The following is a 19661-nucleotide window of genomic DNA, read 5'->3' on the forward strand; positions in this document are numbered from 1 at the left end:
GTCCCGGTTGCGCCACTTCTGGTCCAGCTCCGTACAGTTCCCCACTAATGCACCTGAGACAACAGCAGAAGATGGTCCAAGAACTTGGGCTTCCACCACTTATGTGGGAGACCCAGATGAAGCTCCCATCTTCTGGCTTTGTTCCAGCTCAGCCCACTGTGTTCATTTTGGGTGTGAGCTAAGAATGGAAGTTATTGCTCTCTATTTCTCTTTCCCTTCTGTTTGTAGCTATGCTTTTCAAGTAAACTTCTTCTTTAAAGTATATTAAAAAATCTACCTGAATATCAAACATCAAAAATTTGTGGGTACATCACAAGCACATCTTTGGTGAAATGATACATATATTCACAACCAACATCCTTTATTTAGTCATTCTATTTTTCTTTATTGGTGTAGAATTTACATATAATGAAATGCACCTATTTTAAGTATTCATTTCAAGCCATGAGTATTTATTACATACCTTTACAAGATTTCTTTTCTCAGGGAGCAACCTGAAAATGATACAAAACATAAGAACTGTGATTCTGAAGCAAAGCACTGTCTCATTTGTTGACATGCGTCTGTGAAGAGCCACAGGAAGGGTCCTGAACAACAGTCAGGCCAATGGCTAAACCCTTGCCTTGCAAGTGCCGTACAGGTGCCAGTTCATGTCCCAGCAACTCCACTTTCATCCAGCTCCCTGCTTGTGGCCTAGAAACAGTAAAGGATGGCCAAAGCCTTGGGATCCTGTACCCATGTGGAAGTGCCCAAAGAAGCTTCTGGTTCCTGGCTTTGGATCAGTTCAGCTCTGGCCACTGTGGCCACTTGGGGTGTGAACCAGCAGATGGAAGAGCTTTCTGTCTCTCCTCTCTGCAAATCTGCCTTTTCAATAAAAATAAATAAACCTTAAAAAAAAAAAAGAGCCCCAAGGAATACTGTTCACAGTATCTATTGTCTAATTCTCAACGCTCACTTCCAACAGTCCTGGACAGCTCACTGTGTGTGAAAGCATGGCGCTCTACAGGACTACAAGTTCTCTCCATCACTTAGGATGGAAAACGTAGGGTGAGACAACAACTACTCCTAACCACTCTTCTGAAATGACTACCGAGTCCTAATCTGCGTACTAGACTTCTCATACACTAAAACCCAGACTATACAGTCTCTGGTCATACTTTTACAAACTTCCTTAGTACTGTTTGCATCAATACCTCTTATTTTTCCACCAAACACTTACTGATAAACACTTTCCAGGCCTATTATTGACCATACAAAAGGATATTCACATTCATTCTGTTTCAATTATTCATGATGTATAGATTTTAATTACATCCTGGAGTCCATATCTTTTTAGGCTAAAAAGCATTTGCAGCTTAATTGTACTTTAAAGATATGCTATTCTCATGTCAAAGATGAAAGTATCTTTGACATTTAAATTTATAAAAAAAAAAACCTTGAAAAACAATGGTGTACTTACTCTTCGATACTTTTATCATAAACAGTCTTGATTCTTAAATGCTCATCAGTATCTCTCTTCACAACATGATTTGCCTTAAGATGGACCTTATTTATGACCTGGAAAAAAGGAAACCTTTTTAAGACTTATTGTTTTGATTTCAAAAGCAGAGTTACAGAGAGAGCGAGAGGGAGGAAAATACAGAGAGGAAGGGAGAAACATCTCCCTATCTGCTAGCTCATTCCCCAAATGGCTATAGTGGCCGGAGCTGGGCTGGTCCAGCAGCCAGAGCCCAGAGCTTCACCCAGGTCTCTCTCACATTGGTGTAGGGACTCAAGGATGTGGGCCATCTTCTGTTCTTTTCCCATTACATCTGCAGGGAGCTGGATTAGATGTGGACCAGCTAGTACTCAGATGGACAACCATGTGGGAAGCTTAACTATGCCACAACGCAAGACCCAGGGGAAAAGACTGGGAAAAAAACAAAACAAAACAAAACAACAACAAGAACTTAAAGCATACAGGTTAGCCAATTGAGATCCAAACTTCAAATCTCAGGCATAATTTCCAGATAAAATGTCCCTTGGTTGTTCACATTCATCATTTCAATAACCCTGAATCTTAAAACACCTTCCATGCAAACATTATTATCTAGGAGGGCAGTACTACCACTACCATGAACTTGACTTACATAAATAAATCATTTTGAGAAGAGAAAAACTGCCAGAAGTTTTTAGATTTCTCCATTACCTATTTATACTTTCTTACAATAGACTAATTTTAAATTGACTGAGTCTTCAGAAAACAAAGGAATAGATCACTTTAAAACAGGATGAACATTTGCTTACAAGAGAGGGTTTTACTCTGAATACTTTCTCTAGTTCATGTGAAATTTTTCAAGGGGGAAATAAAAACATAATTAGATCTCAGCAGAATCAATATTTTTGCAGCTCTTAAATACAGAAAAAAAGCTTTGCTAGCTATACTGTCATATCCTTTTTTTTCCCAGTTTTTATTTTTTTAATTTATCATACAATTCTGCATAGTCTGGGATTCCCTTTCTTCCATTTTACACCCCGAATGATTTTTCCCATAATGTCACAAGGACAATTCCATCAGTCTGCTATTTAAGTGTGCCCCGACATTGCTGATACAATGTCAGACAATCTATCATTCCATTATACTGTCTCATTCTTAAAACCCAAAGCAATGAACAATCACATCTTTCTACTATACTACTTCTGAAGATTTATACAAAGCAAATGAAATGTCATACATTATAAAAAACAACTACACTATTGCCTCTGCTCTATTAATATCACATAATAACAGACATTTTCATAATACCCACTGCCTGTTCTACAGTAATGGCCTGATACCCTACTTCTATTCTCCCGTTCCACTCAACCCATATCTTCAGGGAACAAATTATTTTATGATCATTCAAAAACCATCAGAACTGTTTGAGCACAGCATTGGGTTGTGGAATTCCCAGTTGCCTTTCAGGAAATCTGGAGTCTCAAATCCTTAAATTGCTGTTCAACACCTTGCAGACGCCAGTGATTAAAAGATTTAGCATCTACCAATTGTTAAGGCTCTATTCTTGGCTCCAAAATTCACTGACTCTGATCTCAGGTGAGTTTCTTTTCTTTTTTCTTTCAAGATATGTATCTATGTATGTATTTATTATTTGAAAGGCAGAGAGCGCGCAAGCTCTTCCATCTACTGTTTTACTTTCAATTCCTCAAAGAGGAAGAGGCAGATCTAGGTCAAAGTCAGGAGCCCAAAACTCCATTCTTGCCTTTCCAGTGGGTGACACAGACACAAGTACTTGAGCCATCACCTGTTGCTTCCCAGGTGTGCACAGGCACATAAGAAGTGGAAGAGCCAGGACTCTGATACAGGTTAAGTATCCCAAGGTGTGGCTTAACCCACCATACCACAACACATGCCCCTAGAGCTTGTTTACTAATTGGCTCAAGTTAATGAAAGACACATCTAACAATGAATAAAGATTCCAGAACGGAAGCCGGCGCCATGGCCTAGCGACTAAAGTCCTCACCTTGAACGCACCGGGATCCCATATGGACACCGGTTCTAATCCTGGCAGCTTCACATCCCATCCAGCTCCCTGCTTGTGGCCTGGGAAAGCAGTCAAGGATGGCCCAAAGCCTTGAGACCCTGCACCAGCGTGGGAGACCTAGAAGTTGTTCCTGGATCCTGGCTTCAGACTAGCGCAGCACCAGCCGTTGCAGTCACTTGGGGAGTGAATCATTGGATGGAAGAGCTTCCTCTCTGTCTCTCTTCTTCTCTGTATATCTTTGTAATGAAAATAAAATAAATTAAAAAAAAAAAAAAAGATTGCCCTGCAATGTAGCTAGGAGTGAAACTAGCAGACAAATGATCTGGCCCTCCTTCTCTCTTTTTCTACCTTTCAAACAATAAATAAATCTTTGAAAATTAAAAAAAAAAAAAAGCAAGAAAAAAGTTCTTGAGGGGCAGTTGCCCGACTCAGCAGTTAAGACCTTGGTTGGTACTATCATGTTTGTTATCAGCAGGTATGGTCTGTCTCCCAGCTCCATTCTGGATTCGAGCTTCCCACTAACACGGGCCTGGGAGGTAGCAGGTGAAGGGCCCTGTGACTCACCCGGGAGACCTGGACTGAGTCCCAGGATCCTGGCTTCCATCTGAAACAGTGCCAGCACCAGCAGGCTTTGGGAATAAAGCAAGTAAGGGGAATATGCTTTCTCTTTTTGTCGATCTTTCCCAGACAAATTTCAAATAAATATATTTAAAATCAAACAAAGAAAAAATTATGAACCAACATTTCCCATAAATACAAAATCAACAGAAAATTAGCAGACCGGGGGCAAAGGTTGTGGCATGTTAAGCTGCCACCTGCCAACACTGGCTTCCTATGTAAGTGCCAGCAAACTGGGAAATGCTACTAACTGCCGTGTCAGCATCCTATACGGGTGCCAGTTCAGGTCCCACTTGCTCGACTTCTGATCTACCCCCTACAAATGCTCTTGGGAAAGCAGTGGAAGACGGCCCAAGTACTTGGATCCCGGCACCAACATAAGAGATCTCGACAGATTTCCTGGCTCCTGGCTTCCGTCTGGCCTGTCCCCACATGATGCAGTCATTTTGGGAGTGAACCAGTATATAGGCCATCTATATACTCCTCCTCCATCTATATAGCTCCTCCTCTGTCTCTGTCACTTCTTCAAATAAATAAATCTTTAAAGAAATACATTAGAAGCTAAAAAATTGAGCAAAGTGTAAAATGGGCAATATATCATAACCAAGAAAGGTAGAATTTTTAAACTTATTTATTTAATTTGAAGAGAAACAGAGAATAAAAGAGACCTCATCTTGTGGTGCCTAAATGCTCAGGAGCCAGGAACTCAATCCATTTGTTCTCTATTAATATCAGGGATCTAACTATGTAAGCCATCACCTGCTATTTCCTAGAGTGCATTAGCACAAAGCGGGAATCAAGAGCCAGGACTCAAACCTAGGCACTTCAACATGGGATGCAACCATTCCACATAATGTCGGATTTTTTTTTTTTAACATTTATTCATTCACTCATTTAAAAGGCAGAACAACAGACACAAACTCAGAGGTATCTTTCATCCATTAATTCATTCCCCAAATGGTTGCAACAACCAGGCTGAAGCCAGGAACTCCACCCTGTTCTCCCACAAGGTCTGCATGGGCACCAGTCCTTGGGCCATTGTCAGCTGCCTTTCTAGGAATATAGCAGTAAGGTGGACTCAAATCAGAGCAACTGGGACTCAAATCAGCACACAAATATAGGATGCCAATGCCCCAAACAGCAGCTTAACTCAGTGCACCCCAATGCCTGCAGAGTCTTAACAGTTGTGCAAACCACCTGCCCTCCAAGTACAGATTCATTCAATATTAAAAAAAAAAAAAATCAGGAAAATTTACAATACTGACAGAGTAAAACTAAGTCATATGATCATATCATCTGATGCAGGGAAGTCTGCACAAACTTCAACACTGATTTATGACAAAACCCTAGAAAAGCAGGACTAGAGGGAGGGCATTGTGGGGTGCTGTAAGTCAGGCAGTGGCTTGGGATGCTCACATCCCACATAAAATGACTGCCTGAGTCCCAGCTACTCCACACCTGGGATCCAGCTTCCTGCTAATGTACCCAGGAGGCAGGGAATGACAGTACCAGTATTTGGGTTCCTACTACCAATGGGAGTGACACGGACGGCTCTGGCCTCGCACAGCCCTGGCTATTGGGGGCATTTACTGAGTGACAAGCTAGTGGATGGAAGCTCTCTGTGTCACTTGGCTTATGAATAAATACATATGAACAAATACTTTAAAAGAAAAAAAGACATTGGGAGGGTGACATCATCCTCAGATCAGTGAAATCGGCAGCATTTCAGAACTATCCAAACCACTTGGACAGAACCCTCAGAATATGTACACATTGAGACTCTGGGTTGATAGGACATGTCCCTGGGTAATAGGATTTGTGCAAAGTCATGAGTGGCTCCTCCTTTGTCTCTCCCCTTCCTCCAGGAACAAGAAGAAATAGCAAATTTGGAAGCAATGAGTTCACCCAATTTTCCCTAAATCTCAATCCTTTCAACCCTGATCATCATTATCAAAAAATAAAAAGGGAAAATTTGTATTAACTGTCCCTTCCCCTCAGATTGGAGATGGGTTCATGGAGTCAATATATGATGGGTTGTATTTTCATCTACATTATATACAGTAAAAGCAAAATTTATATGCTTCAGTTAAGAACAGTTCATTGGATTCAGCACCACTTGCTATAGTACGCTAAGCTCTTGCCTATGGTGCCAGCATCCCACATGTGCACGAACTCATGTCCTGGCTGCCCTACTTCTGATCCAGGCCCTTGCTGATGAAGACAGCAGAGGATGGCCCAAGTCCTTGAACACCTGCACCTAGGTGGAAGACCCAGAAGCAGATCCTGGCTTCTGGCTGTGGATTGGTTCAGCTCCGGCCACTGCAGCCCTATGTGGAGTGAACCAGCAGACGGAAGATCTGTGTCACTCCTTCTCTGTGTAAAGCTGCCTTTCAAATTAAATCTTAAAAGAAAAAATGTGTTCTGCAATTCCCCATCCCCATGTAGACTGCACATTACTGTAATTTCCTGCTGTATTCAACAAATATGTAGCCACCAGTATGAGTACAGTGATTTGCCCAGACTCCATAGCCAGGTTAAAGAATTGAGTCAGGTTAAAGAACAGTGAGGATGATACACAGTTCCTGAAGCACCTGGAAACATCTAAGGGATGAGGACGCTGGGGGGCATAAGCCCTGGCACCATGAAGCTGGTTCAGTCACAGAGTACAGAGAGAAACAATGGGCCATAGTTCCAGCAAGTTCCAGCTTCACTCATCAAAACCAAAGGAGATGGTCAAATGCAAGTCAGAGACAGGTGCATGAGCTACAGCCGCTAACAGGAACCCGACACCCACATTCCTTCTAGAATGGAAATTTTGCAGTTATCTGAACTATCCCTTTATCCTAACCCAAACAATTTGAAGAAAGAAGTACAGGCTCTTCGAGAATTTTTAATAAGAAGAAATTGAATAAAAATGCAATGCCATGCTAAAAACCAAAATATTGCTAACTAATTTCAAAACTTAGTATTTTGGTTTACACGGTTAAAAATAGTATGCATGTAGTATTTTTTTAACCCCAAAAATGATTGGCCTTGGGTTTCCTAGGTGAATCTTGATATAGTAAGCGGCAGTAAAACCAACTGCAAACTGCTTCAAATACCGGTCCTTTTGTCCCAGAATACAGAGTATCTGGACCCATTTCAGGGCTAAGTTCTGTGTAAGAAACACAAACCTCACCTCAATGCACCTTACAGTTTCAGCTACAAAAGGCAAGATGTGCCTGAAGAGGGAGCCATTAATTACCACGGGGGAGTACTTGGTTACCCACCAGACCAGAGCACAGATAAGACTGTGAAATGCAAAGAACATCCCGGATGAGAGATTAAATTGAAACGGAAAAGAGCTTCAACCAAGAGAAAACAAAGAGGGAAGCAGGCAGGCACCTCCAGCGCAGAGGAACTAGGCGAAGCAAACAAACGCCCAAATCACTGGGAAACAAACCTGAATTTCGTTTCCAGAACCCCACCCCCACCCTTAGCATTTTCTTCACCACCGCCGCCTGGCTCTCCAGTCAATTTCTTTACCAAACCTTCCGACTAGCGGTCCCCAAAGTGTGTTCCCTGGCCAGGCAGCAGTGCCATCAGGCCATGTGGGGAGCCCGAGGCAGGCCTTCTGCGGAGTGGGAGAGTGCGGGGAGCGGCCCGCGTTCGCACTTGGCGCCAGGTGCCTCGGAGGAGGATCGCTCAACTTGGACGCCTCGCCCAGCACGGCCGCCGTCACTGAGGAGCTCCGCACGCCTCGCAAGCCCCTTCGCGGGGTGAAGGAGGCCGCAGCCCCCACAGTCCGGCTCGGTCCCCGGGAGGCTCTCTCCCACAACATCCCGCTTCCAAACACTCCTCTCCACGCCAGCCCCTCCCCAGGCCCGCTGCCGCCCCTCCTTCGCCCTACCTCGGCGTCAGAAGGGACGTGATGCCGGCACGGAGGGGGACTGCCCAAGGAGACCACGGGGACAGAGGTGGTGCTCGCCGGGAGCCCGCCCAACAGCAGCAGCACACCTCGGACCCACAGAGGGCCGCCCCGTCGCCCCCGGCCCGGGCCTGAAGCGCCGGGAGGTGCGCTCCGCCCGGCCGCCATCTTCGGGCCGAGCGTCGTTACCATGGAGTGCGTGACGCCTCGGCGCCGGCCCGGCCGCCCCAGGCCGCGGGGGCGGGCGGAGGGGGGTCCCCGGCCGAAAGGTGGCCGGTCATTGGCTGGCGTCGGCCGCAACAAGTGCCCGGCGGCCCACGGCGAGTCCGGCCCGCACGTCTGCCGCGTGTCGCGGAGCAAAGCCGGCCAATAAATGCTGCTTAGCGGCGCACGTGAGCTGGCCACTGGGAAGAAACACTGGCGGGCGTTTGGGTTGGTGGGTAGCTTGCCTGTTTTTAAATCGTGCCCGTGTTTCCAGTTCTTTGATTCACCAAAAATATGCAGGCACTTAAGTAAACATATGAACAGCTGCAAACTCTTACTAAAAGGGAGCGCCGATTTTTTTTTTTCTTTAACCAGCGAGTGACCATCTTTAGGTCTATTTCTTGACTGTTTCTTAGGTGTGTTCTATACCATTTTATAGTATTAGTAGTTCATAGTATTTTCCTCTACTTCGTCCTTTAACCTAACCAAGACAACTGCACTAACCCAGGAAGATAGCAGGCGGTTACTGGCGTTAATGAAACTGCTTTTAAAACTATGCTGTGCAAATATAAAAAATGCAAAAGGGACAAATCACCTAGTGAATCATGAAACAAGATGAAAATCACTAACTGAAAACAGCTAGACGTCATTTAATGGAAATTGAATATTGTGCTTACTATAATGGATAATGCTCCACGGTCCCAAAGCCCTGGGACCTTGCACCTGTAGGGGAGACCCAGAAGAGGCTCCTGGGTCTGGACTGGCTCAGCTCCAGCCATCTTGCGGCCACTTGGGGAATGAGGTAGCAGATGGAAGATCTTTCTCTGTCTCTCCTTGTCTCTTCTGTGAGCCAGTGGATGGAAAAGCTTTCTCCGTAAACCTGACTTTCCAAGAAAAATGTCTATTTAAAAAAAAGCATTTAAGAAGCACAATACATCACTTGTTCCAGGCAGCTGAGCCAGTAGCATGGGTCAGGGAATCAGACACCGACAGGAGACCAGTAGTGGTGGAAGAGGTCTCTCTCTGCCTCCCTTTATTCAGCCATATATACTTTTCCCCCAAGCCTCTAGCAGAACAATAGGATGCTAATGAGTCTGACAGACCAGGTGCCACTAGCCTCCAAGCCCATTTCCTGCAGGAGCCAAGCTTAACAAATGCTAATCAACTCCTTAGCCCACAACAATCACTCACACTGGAGGCTGTCTGAATGACAGGATGGACAAGTGGGTATAACACCTAAGTTACATCTAACTGAATTCCAGTACTGGAGCACAAAAGTCAAACAAGTCCATCCAGGAGCTGAGTACTTGTATGCACATATGTAGTATGTTACGCTAAGGCTTCTCAGCCTTTTGTCCCTGCTATGCTCTCCTGTCCACCCCTTGCTTACAGACCCCCATCATCCTATCATTTATCCCATTTATTGGGCTTTCTGTGCCTGATTTACACTTGAAATATCTTTCTCACTTGGTTAAGCTACCCCTGGCTCCCCAACATTTAAAAAAAAGTTAGACAAATATACAGATGAGACAGGGAAACATCTTCTATTCCCCTGGCTCATTCCTCAAAAAGCTGCAATGCCAGAGCTGAAGTGACCCAAGGACAAGGGCCAGAAGCTTCATCCAGGTCTCTTCTGTGTGCGCAGGGGCACAAGGACATGACCCATCCTCCTGTTTTCCAGGCCATAAGCAGTGACGGATCAGCTCACGAGGGATGTGTGTGCTTGCAAGCAGAGGATTAGTGAGCCACTGCGCTGGCCCAATCTAGCCAGAACAGCCTGGATCACGCTGACCTTGTGGACTCCATCGATGATTACATCGATGTGTAACCTTACCTCGGTATTCAGATGCTACTGCAGAAAAAACACATGACTTCTGCTCACTGTATTATGCTCTATTGCCGTTGGGATAGCCGTCATGTCACCCAGTGGTCAAGTCAAATGGCATACAATAGTATCAGGGTAGAAGCTGCTATTGTGGTCCAAGATTAAGTGTGGGCCCCAGTCCTGGATACTTGTACCAGACAGCTTAGCCGGTAGCATGGACACGGCGAGGGTCAGGGAATCAGAATCAGACACCGACAGGAGACCAGTAGTGGTGGAAGAGGTCTCTCTCTGCCTCCCTTTATTCAGCCATATATACCTTTCCCCCAAGCCTCTAGCAGAACAATTGGATGCTAATGACTCTGACAGACAAGGTGCCACTAGCCTCCAAGCCATTTCCTGCAGGAGCCAAGCTTAACAAATGCTAATCAACTCCTCAGCCCACAATAGCTACTCCTTCTCTAGTGCAGCTCCCTAACAGCAGAAAATGGGCCCAGTGCTTAGGATGCCGACACTCATTCTAAATCTAAAAAGCCTGCAGCTCCTTCCTAACCCAGCCCTACCTGCAGCGCCCATTTCTAAACCAGATTTCTATATGCAAACCTCTCAAAGGGGAGGAAAAAAAACACCTCATTTTACAGAATTTTACTTTGAACACAGAAACCTGACAGGGGCCTGGCATAATGGTTCCATCTGCTATCCTCTCCCTTTCAACACCATTGATCTCATGTGGGCAAAGGTTTATGTCTCAGCTGCTCGATTTTCCATACAGCATCTGCTTGTGGCTTGGGAAGCTGGAGGATGGCCCAAACCACTGGAACCTAGCACCACCATCAGACCCAGAATCAGTTCACATTGTGCCTATTTGTGGAGTGAACCAGCAGATGGCCTTATGTCTACCTTTCCAATTAAAAAAACCCAACCTGACTGGCATCTTCTAACAAGATGGCTCACCATCCAAATGGCAGACTGAAGCCAGCAGCTTCTGCTCTCCCATGAATACAGCAGCCCAAGTTACTGGACTGTTCCTTACTGCTTTCTCCATCCAGTGCATTAGCAGGGAGCTGGGTCCAAAGTGGAGCTCCTGGGACTCAAAGCAGCAGCTACAGCGGATGCAGGTGGCAGCTTTACCCACCACAGTACCTGACTATTTTTAGATTTACTACAAAGTTGCTCCCATTAAGTGATCATTTTAATGCCTCCTTGGATGCCTGGTGTTGCAAAGATCTTTGTGCTATTTCCTTTTTTCTAAGATGGCTTATTTAAAAGCTCTTATTACAGCAGCAATATTTAAAGACCTTATCCCAATGCATCTACACACCAGCTTCCTGGAAAGTATTAAATCATATCACTTCCAGTGTTCAATTTCTTTTCCTTCAAAGGTCTTTGTTGGTGTCAACACATTTTAGTCAAGTCCTCCTTCACCTATGTGCCAGGATCCCAAATTAGGACTTCTTCATGTTCTGGCCACTCTACTTCCCATCCAGCTCCCTGCTTGTGGTCTGAGAAAGCAGTAGATGGCCCAAAGCCTTGGGACCCTGCACCCACGTGGGTACAGGGTGGGTAATCCACATTAAGTTCCTGGCTCCTGGCTTCAGACTGGCTTAGTTCCAGCCACTTGCGGAGTGAACCAGCAGATATTTCTCCCTGTAAATCTCTTTCCAATAAAAATAAGCAATTCTTAAAAAAAAAAAAAAAAAGGATGTGATGGCAAACTAATGCTTCAGTCCATACTCATATTTGGCACACTAGGAAATTTAACAATTTTTCAAGTAAAATCTGAAAGTTTTTTCTCCCTTTTTAACATGCCATAAAATCCTCAATCCTAAATGCAAAATACAGTAAAACATGAGGCCTAAGAAAGCTATATTCCCAGTTACTCTTTAAGGGCAGAAATGTGGCACTCTTAAAAATATTTTCAGCTTATGTAGCTCCTAACCCAATGGGATTACCAGTCCAATCAAACCCCAATGACCTAGTTTAACCCTGTATGAGAAAGCTGCTAATCTGTCAACTTGTTCTCCATACAGAATAATCGGTTCCAAGTCTGTGCTACTCAGGAAGATTATCCTCAGACATTAAGCTTTTCTGTCAATGCAAGGAAGCCCATTACATTTCAAAGATTCCTCCAAGGAAGGCGTTCTGCATCCTTTTATTCAGACAATGCTGTTTAATGACAGTTAAGCACACAGTAACTCAATATAGGCCAATTAAGTTTTTCAAACCATTTACCAAAAATACAAGATAATCAATCCATTTTTATTTATTTATTTTCAATAGTTTTAAATTCTTGAGGGATACAGCATCTGGGGGAGAAAAAGAACATATGACAACATTAGGCAGAGGTTCTATAAATACATTCTTCCTCTAATGAGCAAAAATTTGTTTATAAAAAGTTTATTTGTTCCCACAGATCCAAAAATAAAATCTACCAATGAATCCCAACTAAAGAAAAAAGCAGGAGTTGTGGATAAAATCCTGTTGCAAACAGAACCTGGAGCCCAAGACTTGGATTTAAGTGCAGAGACTTAAATATCAGTTTTCTTTCATCAGTTACAAAATAAAAGTTTATAGTACCAATTGTAACACTTGCCAAGTTGCAAATGGGGAGGTATTAAAAAGAAGCACACATTCTGTATTATTTACACTGGCTACAAGCCTTGTAACAATAAAGTGGTACCCTTTGGTAATCTCAAAGATCTTAAATGTCAAAGCTTTGTCCCATTCAACAAAGAGTCTGTATGCGAGTGATTGTACTTACCACTCGGATCCTGTGTCCAATGGCCTTCGCAGGCAGGTTGCTTCGGAACTTGGCACGCACCATGCCACTGTTTCCGTGAGCACGAGTTACCTTTCCCCAGATGACTCTGGTTTTGTTAGGTTTGCCGCCAGGAGTCACTGTGTTGCTGATTTTAAAAGAGAATAGAAAACACATGAGAACTCATGCAGCCACTACAGCTTTCATTTTTTTCATATTGACAGTATGGTTATTCATTTATATTTACCATAAAACTTTTTCTTTTTAAGATTTATTTATTTTTATTGGAAAGGCGGATATACAGAGAGGAGGAGAGACAGAGAGGAATATCTTCCGTCCGATGATTCACTCCCCAAGTGGCAGCAACGGCTGGAGCTGAGCCAATCCGAAGCCAGGAGCTTTTCTGGGTCTCCCACGCAGGTGCAGGGTCCCAAGGCTTTGACTGCTTTTTCCCAGGCCACAAGCAGGGAGCTGAATGGGAAGTGCAGCTGCCGGGATTAGAACCGGCGCTCATATGGGATCCCAGGCATGCAAGGCAAGGACCTTAACCATTACAACCATCACACAGGGCCCACCATAAAACTTTAAAATACACAAATACCAGGGTCCTGCACAGTAGCCTAGCGGCTAAGACCTCACCTTACAGACACCAGGATCCTACATGGGTACTGTTTCTAATCCTGGCAGACCAACTTCCCTGCCAGCTCCATGCCTGTGGACTAAGAAAACAGTAAAAGATGACCCTAGCAACATATCCAGGTGCACATGGAGGATATGGCAGACCATAGGAACACAAAGAAGATACCCAGTACAACAGAGGATGGAGAAGAGAACAAATCCATCCCAGCCATGTGCTGGCAGTTAAAATCTGGGCAGACACACTATAGTGAACTATGTCAGCCAGTGGATTCTGGAATGGCGAGATCTGAAGCAATTCAGAACTGTTGAACTATCAGAACCTCTTGAGCAGGACCCTTGCAGCATGTCCCACATTGGGGAACTAGGATGGGTGGAGCCTTCTCCCTTTATCTCTCCCTTTACCCCAGATACAGAAAATAATAATAATGTGGAAACAATGGTTTTGTCCATTTTCCTGTAGCCCTTGACCCTTTGTGCCCTAATCAACTATGTAAAGATTATCAAAATAAAATAATTACAAAGAAAAAAAAAATGACCCAAAACTTTGGGACCCTGCACCTGCGTGGGAGAACTGGAAGAGGCTATGGGCTCTTGGCTTCAGACTGGCTCAGCTCATCGGATGGAGCATCTTCCTCTATGTCTCTTCTCCTCTCTGGATATCTGACTTTGCAATATAAATAAGCCTTTTACTAAAACACACTAGCATCATCCACTCAGTAGATACAATGCCTACTGTATCCCAGGAACTTTTGTCAATCCCTCATGGAACAGCTTATTCTAGGAAGGACAAATGTGAGAGTATTTTCACGCACAAAAATTGTAAGTTTAAGCAGCCAGAGAAGGCTTGCCCTAAAGATGGCAAGAGGAAAAGCCTGGAAGATGAAGAAACAGCTCTGACTCCCTGGCATGAACACCGCAAAGAGGGAGATACATGTGCTAGCTGAAGACCTGAAAACGGGGTGTCCTCGAGTTGGGGAACACTGAAGGTACAAGAATGACTCCTAACTGGGAAGAGCAGAAACACACCTCAATGCACATAGGCTCACAAAGGCCTTTAACACTGGTTTTTCCCGCCAGTGCGCATGGCTCAATTAGCTAACCTCCAAGTTCCTCCATAAGGCATCAGGTTTGAGTCCAGCAGCACCACTTCCCACTGAGCTCCCAGCTTGTAGCCTGGGAAATCCTTGGAGGATGGCCCAAAGCCTTGGGACCCTGGACCCATGTAGAACAGGAGGAAGCCCCTGGCTTCAGATGGCTCAATCCCAGGCAATGTGGTACTTTCAGGGGTGAGAAAAACGTTTCTTCTCCATAAATCTGCCTTTCCTTTAAAAGCAAATGCATGCGCGCGCGCACACACACTGGATTTCACGTAATGACCTACATCACTGGAGTGCCCACAACACACACATGACAATTTGATACACGAATCTGTCCTATAAACCCTAGCCAGCTAGCCAGCCATTTCCTTTGAACAAGTACCATACCCAATCTTTCCAAAATTCTACCGCCACATACTAAGGTAACTTCTGTCACGCCCCATAAAATTCAAGTCCAGCAGCACTACTTCCCATCCAGCTCCCTGCTTGTGGCCTGGGAAATCATTGGAAGATGGCCCAAAGCCTTGGGACTCTGGACCCATGTAGACCAGGAGGAAGCCCCTGTCCTTCTGTCACGTACCACAAAATTCCTTAAAAACCCAAAGCACAGGCCACAATGGAACTTTACCAACATCATCATCTCCCTGCAAGAAAATGAAACCCATCAGGTTAACACTTCCAACAATGCCAATATTAGCCACTTACTTCTTTGCTTTGTACACGTAGGCACACCTCTTGCCCAAGTAGAACTCAGTTTCATCCCGGGCATAAACACCTTCGATTTTCAGCAGGGCCGTGTGTTCCCTTTGGTTCCGGAGACCTCGCTTGTAGCCAGCAAAAATGGCCTTGCACCACAGCCTAACAGGAAACAGAACATCTCATCCAAATTGTTTCAAAAGCTTATTAATCGGAGAATCAAGATGGCGGAATAGGGTAAGGACATGTTTAAACGGACGGAGAAGCATTTAACCAGAATGAAGCAGAGAGGACATATTTCAGGAAATACGAAAGGACAGAACAACAGCAGAGGGGTACCTGGAGACTGACAGACACAGGAAAGCAGCGGGCACAGCGGTGTGGTGTTGCAGTGAATGATATTCCAGCACGGTGATCTAAACTCCACCAGCAGCCGGAACTCCACCAACAACCAGGTGGGAAGGGACTTTCACTGGGAGCTTGGGAGGTGAACCCAGACGGGGAACTAAATGTCCTGCTGGTCCGTTTGATTTGACCAGGAGCAGAGACAGAGCAGCAGGTCGCAGCCGGGCAGTGCGAGAACAGCAAGGATTTCACAGCCCAGTCAGCCCCCTAGAGCTGAATTGGGTGCCATTTTGCCTAAGGAGGAAAGGGCAAGGGAAAGGACTGAGCATGCTCTGAGAGGGAGTGAGCTCATTTCTGACTCGGTGAACTGCAACGACATGGCATTCTATGGGTTCCACCCAGGGCAGGTCTGGGTAGCCCTCGGATCTGACGGCCAGCAGATCAAGAACTGTTGTGGTAGCACGTCGGGCGCCATTTTGCGCACTGTGGCAATAGCTTTGGGACTGCAGGGGACAACAGTGAACTGCGCATGTGCTGAGCTCGCGAGAACTCGCTGAGGTCCCGCAGGAAAATAATACCGACTGTGGCATCATACCTGTCAAAACAGGTCCGTGTGGCACCCAGACCTAACATCCAACAAGTTCCGACAAGATCAGCACCAACAACAACCTAACTATATAGGACACCTGGTGTCTCTTTAATCCTGGAACCCACTCCAACCAGAAGAGAGAGAAAGGTTGCAGAGACAACAGTGCAGCCTCAGCACGGTATCACAGAAGGTGGAAAGTGGTGAGCCAAGAGCTGGGGCTGTGGAGACTAAGGTGGATATCTGACATAAGAAGCCAGACCTGGAACTTGCTGGAGGTTGTGGCACAAGTGGCTGCAAGCAAAAAGTTGTGTACCAACTGCAATAAGTAAAATCACATTGTAGACCTGTGGGTGACACAGCTTAGAAACCTGCCCCAAGAAGACTGCTAACCAGAAGTACAATGATCAAGAGCAAAAGAAGAGACAAAGGCACAATATTACTGAAGACTCCCCTGCAAAGGAGCAAAACCGTATGCCAACCTCAGAGTTAACTGAGGAAGACACTGAGAAAATGGGGGACACAGAATCCATAAGACTCATTTTAAAGATTCTGGTCAAAAATGAGAAGTTCATGCAAGAGATCAAAGAATTTAAGGAAGCAGTAAAGCAAATCAAGACTGGAATATCAGAAATTAAGAACACAGTAGAGCAAATTACAAGTACAGTGGAGAGTCTGCAAAATAGAATGAAGCAAGAAGAAAAAATCTCAGAATTGGCAGATATCTCCTGTCACCAGGGGGAAGCAAACAAAAAGCTGGAAGCAGAGCTGGATCAGGCCAAAAAAAGCATTCAAGAACTGAAAGACTATTAAGAGGCCAAATATAAGAGTTATGGGAGTCCTGGGAGGTGCAGAAAGAGAAGCTGAGTTTGCAAATGTATTTAATGAAATAATCAAGGAAAATTTCCCAAATCTGGAGAAAGAATTGGGAAACAAGATCCAGGAGGGATAGAGAACTACCAACAAGCTTGATCAAAAGCGATCTTCACCAAGCCATATGATTATCAAGCTCTATTCACTTGAACATAAGGAACAACTGAACATAAGGAAAGGATCCTTTAAATGTGCACGTGAAAAACATCAATTGACATATAAAGGAATGCCAATTAAGCTCACAGGAGATCTCTCACAGGAAACTCTACAGGCAAGAGAATGGAGTGACATATTCCAGATTCTAAAAGAAAAAATTGTTGGTCTAGGATAACATATCCAGCAAAGCTTTCTTTTGTCTTTGAAAATGAAATAAAATTCTTCCAGAGTAACAAAAGCTAAAAGAATTTGCCTCTTCCAAACCTGTAGATCATACAGTGGCATCGTTTTTTTCAAGAAGGTTCTTGATTTTCACTTCTTCAGCTACACGTTAGTCACTTAATAGCATGTTGTTTAACTTCTTGATGTTATTAATTTCTTTTTTTCTCCCTGATGTTGATTTTGTTTTGAGGCTCTTCATTTAAGGGGATGTATAGTAGTTGTGTAATGGAGACTGCCATATCTAGTAACATGTCATTTAACTTCATGGCATTGTAAAACTCTATTTTTCTTTCTACTGTTGATTCTGTATCATGACTTTTCATTTACGGGGATGTACAGTAGTTATGTAATGGAGACTAACAACCAGATGTGAGGATGCACTGTGGTCGACATCTCTGTTTCCAGACAAAGATGGACTTACAGTGAAACTGTTTATATTATATTTTGACAATAGGATTCTGGACTCTCTGCCATTGTCCATGCCCGCAATGATGAACATATGACTGAGTATGAAGAACTATATGTTAGTAATGATATAAAGGAACTGGGAGGGGGGGGAATTGGGGAGGGGATAAGGGAATATGGAACTGTATCATAAAATGATAGCAATAATAATGGAATGTGAAAAATCAATCAGTAAATAAATTTAAAAAATGGTAAAAAAAAAAAAAGCTTATTAATCTCCACCAAGCTGGCGACCGTTTGCCCAGCAATGAATCCCTCCCTCCCCCACTCCAACTCCAGCAAGCATTTCATTTTTCCTCCCACTAATTTCAATGTTCAGTAAAAGTGAGCCACAAAGCAAGTAGATCAGAAGCACCTACCTTCCAGACATTGTTGCCTTCTAGAAGTCCTGTTCCCAGCAGGCCTAAAACACAAAAAACACAAGAAACTGCAACTCCCACCTAGTCCCTGGGTTCGGAACCCCGCTGGGCGATTTTACACCCTGTAAGGGTGTAAAGCCTCAGAGTGGCCGTTGCACCCTGTAAGGGTGTAAAGCCTCAGAGTGGCCGTGGCTGCTACCGACGCAACCTCGCAAAGTGGCAAGATTACAAACTCAAAGAACCAACTCCTAGGAACCTCAAACGGAAACGCCGAAAATGCCGACCAAACCGATGGGAAGCGTGCAAGACTTCCATGGGCCGGTTTGGGGTAGAACAGCTTAAGATCTGTGACAAACAAAATGAGGGCTGCATCAAAAACAAATAGGAAAGGGTCAGGCTAGACCGCTCCCATGCCACCAGAGAACCCTGTCCTTCTACTTCACATGGCTTGAGCACAGGACTCAAGTTCCAAGGCCCGGGCGCCGGATACCCGCGCCAGGGCACCTACCCGATCCGCCCCGCATCTCCTCCATCCTGTCCTCTTTCTTCCTGGGACCCACAGAAATCAGTGGCCGGCGGTGCCTCAGAGCCTCGCCTCGGTATATGGGTGACTCCAAACCGGTTATTTACCCCACAAGTGCGGCAGCAAACTCCCCAACTCACCTCCACAGGCTCCAAGATAGCGGAAAGAGGAAGACGAGGCCCCGTCGCTTGGCCTTGTGGGATTAAACACCTCTTCGCTCCGCCCCCAAATTTAGGTGTCTACCTCTATCGCCTGAAAAAAAATTGTCTCTGGACTGACGAGAATCACATTCAAGAGCATATTTACAATTCCTTTTTTTAAGATCTTGTATCTTGGGCCCGGCGCGGTGGCGCAAGTGGTTAAGGTCCTCACCTTGCACGCCCGGGATCCCATATGGGCTCCGGTTCTAATCCCGGCAGCCTTAATCCTTAATCCTTGGGCTCCTTGGGCTCCCAAGGATTGAAGAGGAATATCCGATGTGGCTGGGATTGGCGCATCCACCGCTGCTGCCACTTGGTGAGTGAATAATGGGACGGAAGATTTTCCTCTCTGTCTCTCCTCTCTGTATATCCGCCTTTCCAATAATAAAAATAAATCTTTTTTTTTCTTTCTTTTTAAAAATAAATCTTTAAAAAAAAAAAGATCTTGTATCTTTGTAAGCTGTGGTATGTATTGTTTGGGAATTCAAGAGGAGAAAAGACAGCCAGCTAAAGGGAAGAAAGCAAGAAGGTCCCCGAGCCCTTGTCACCATAGTAACGCGTCCGCCGGGCGCCTGATACCCTGCCTGTGGCCTGGGAATGCAGTCAAGCATAGCTCACAATCCTCTAGCTCACAACCACAACATTGCAGAGGAATATCCGATGTGGCTGG

General features: G+C 44.8%; 2 protein-coding genes across 3 annotated transcripts in view; both read right to left on the reverse strand.

Moving 5' to 3' along the window:
• Positions 1-8238, reverse strand: part of LOC121167266 (leishmanolysin-like peptidase) — a 53460-nt gene extending 45222 nt beyond the window's left edge. For both annotated transcript variants that reach the window (XM_040996692.1, XM_040996691.1), the window contains exons 1-3: positions 8029-8238; positions 1460-1557; positions 464-494 (exon numbers count right to left, since the gene is read on the reverse strand). In XM_040996692.1, coding sequence (XP_040852626.1) covers positions 464-494; positions 1460-1557; positions 8029-8238 — 339 coding nt within the window. The remainder of the gene's footprint in view (positions 1-463; positions 495-1459; positions 1558-8028) is intronic.
• A 3984-nt stretch (positions 8239-12222) lies between these two features.
• On the reverse strand, positions 12223-18995 carry LOC121167263 (60S ribosomal protein L35a). The gene is made up of 5 exons (XM_040996689.1): positions 18932-18995; positions 18269-18312; positions 15272-15424; positions 12834-12978; positions 12223-12378 (listed from the first exon to the last, which is right to left on the reverse strand). Exons 2-5 carry the CDS (start codon positions 18277-18279, stop codon positions 12355-12357), a joined length of 333 nt encoding a protein of 110 aa, XP_040852623.1. The 5' UTR covers positions 18280-18312; positions 18932-18995; the 3' UTR covers positions 12223-12354.
• Positions 18996-19661: the final 666 nt, after the last annotated feature.

Source organism: Ochotona curzoniae, unplaced genomic scaffold (assembly GCF_017591425.1).
Source record: "Ochotona curzoniae isolate NIBS_2020 unplaced genomic scaffold, NIBS_Ocur_1.0 patch356, whole genome shotgun sequence".
Taxonomy (NCBI): Eukaryota; Metazoa; Chordata; class Mammalia; order Lagomorpha; family Ochotonidae; genus Ochotona; species Ochotona curzoniae.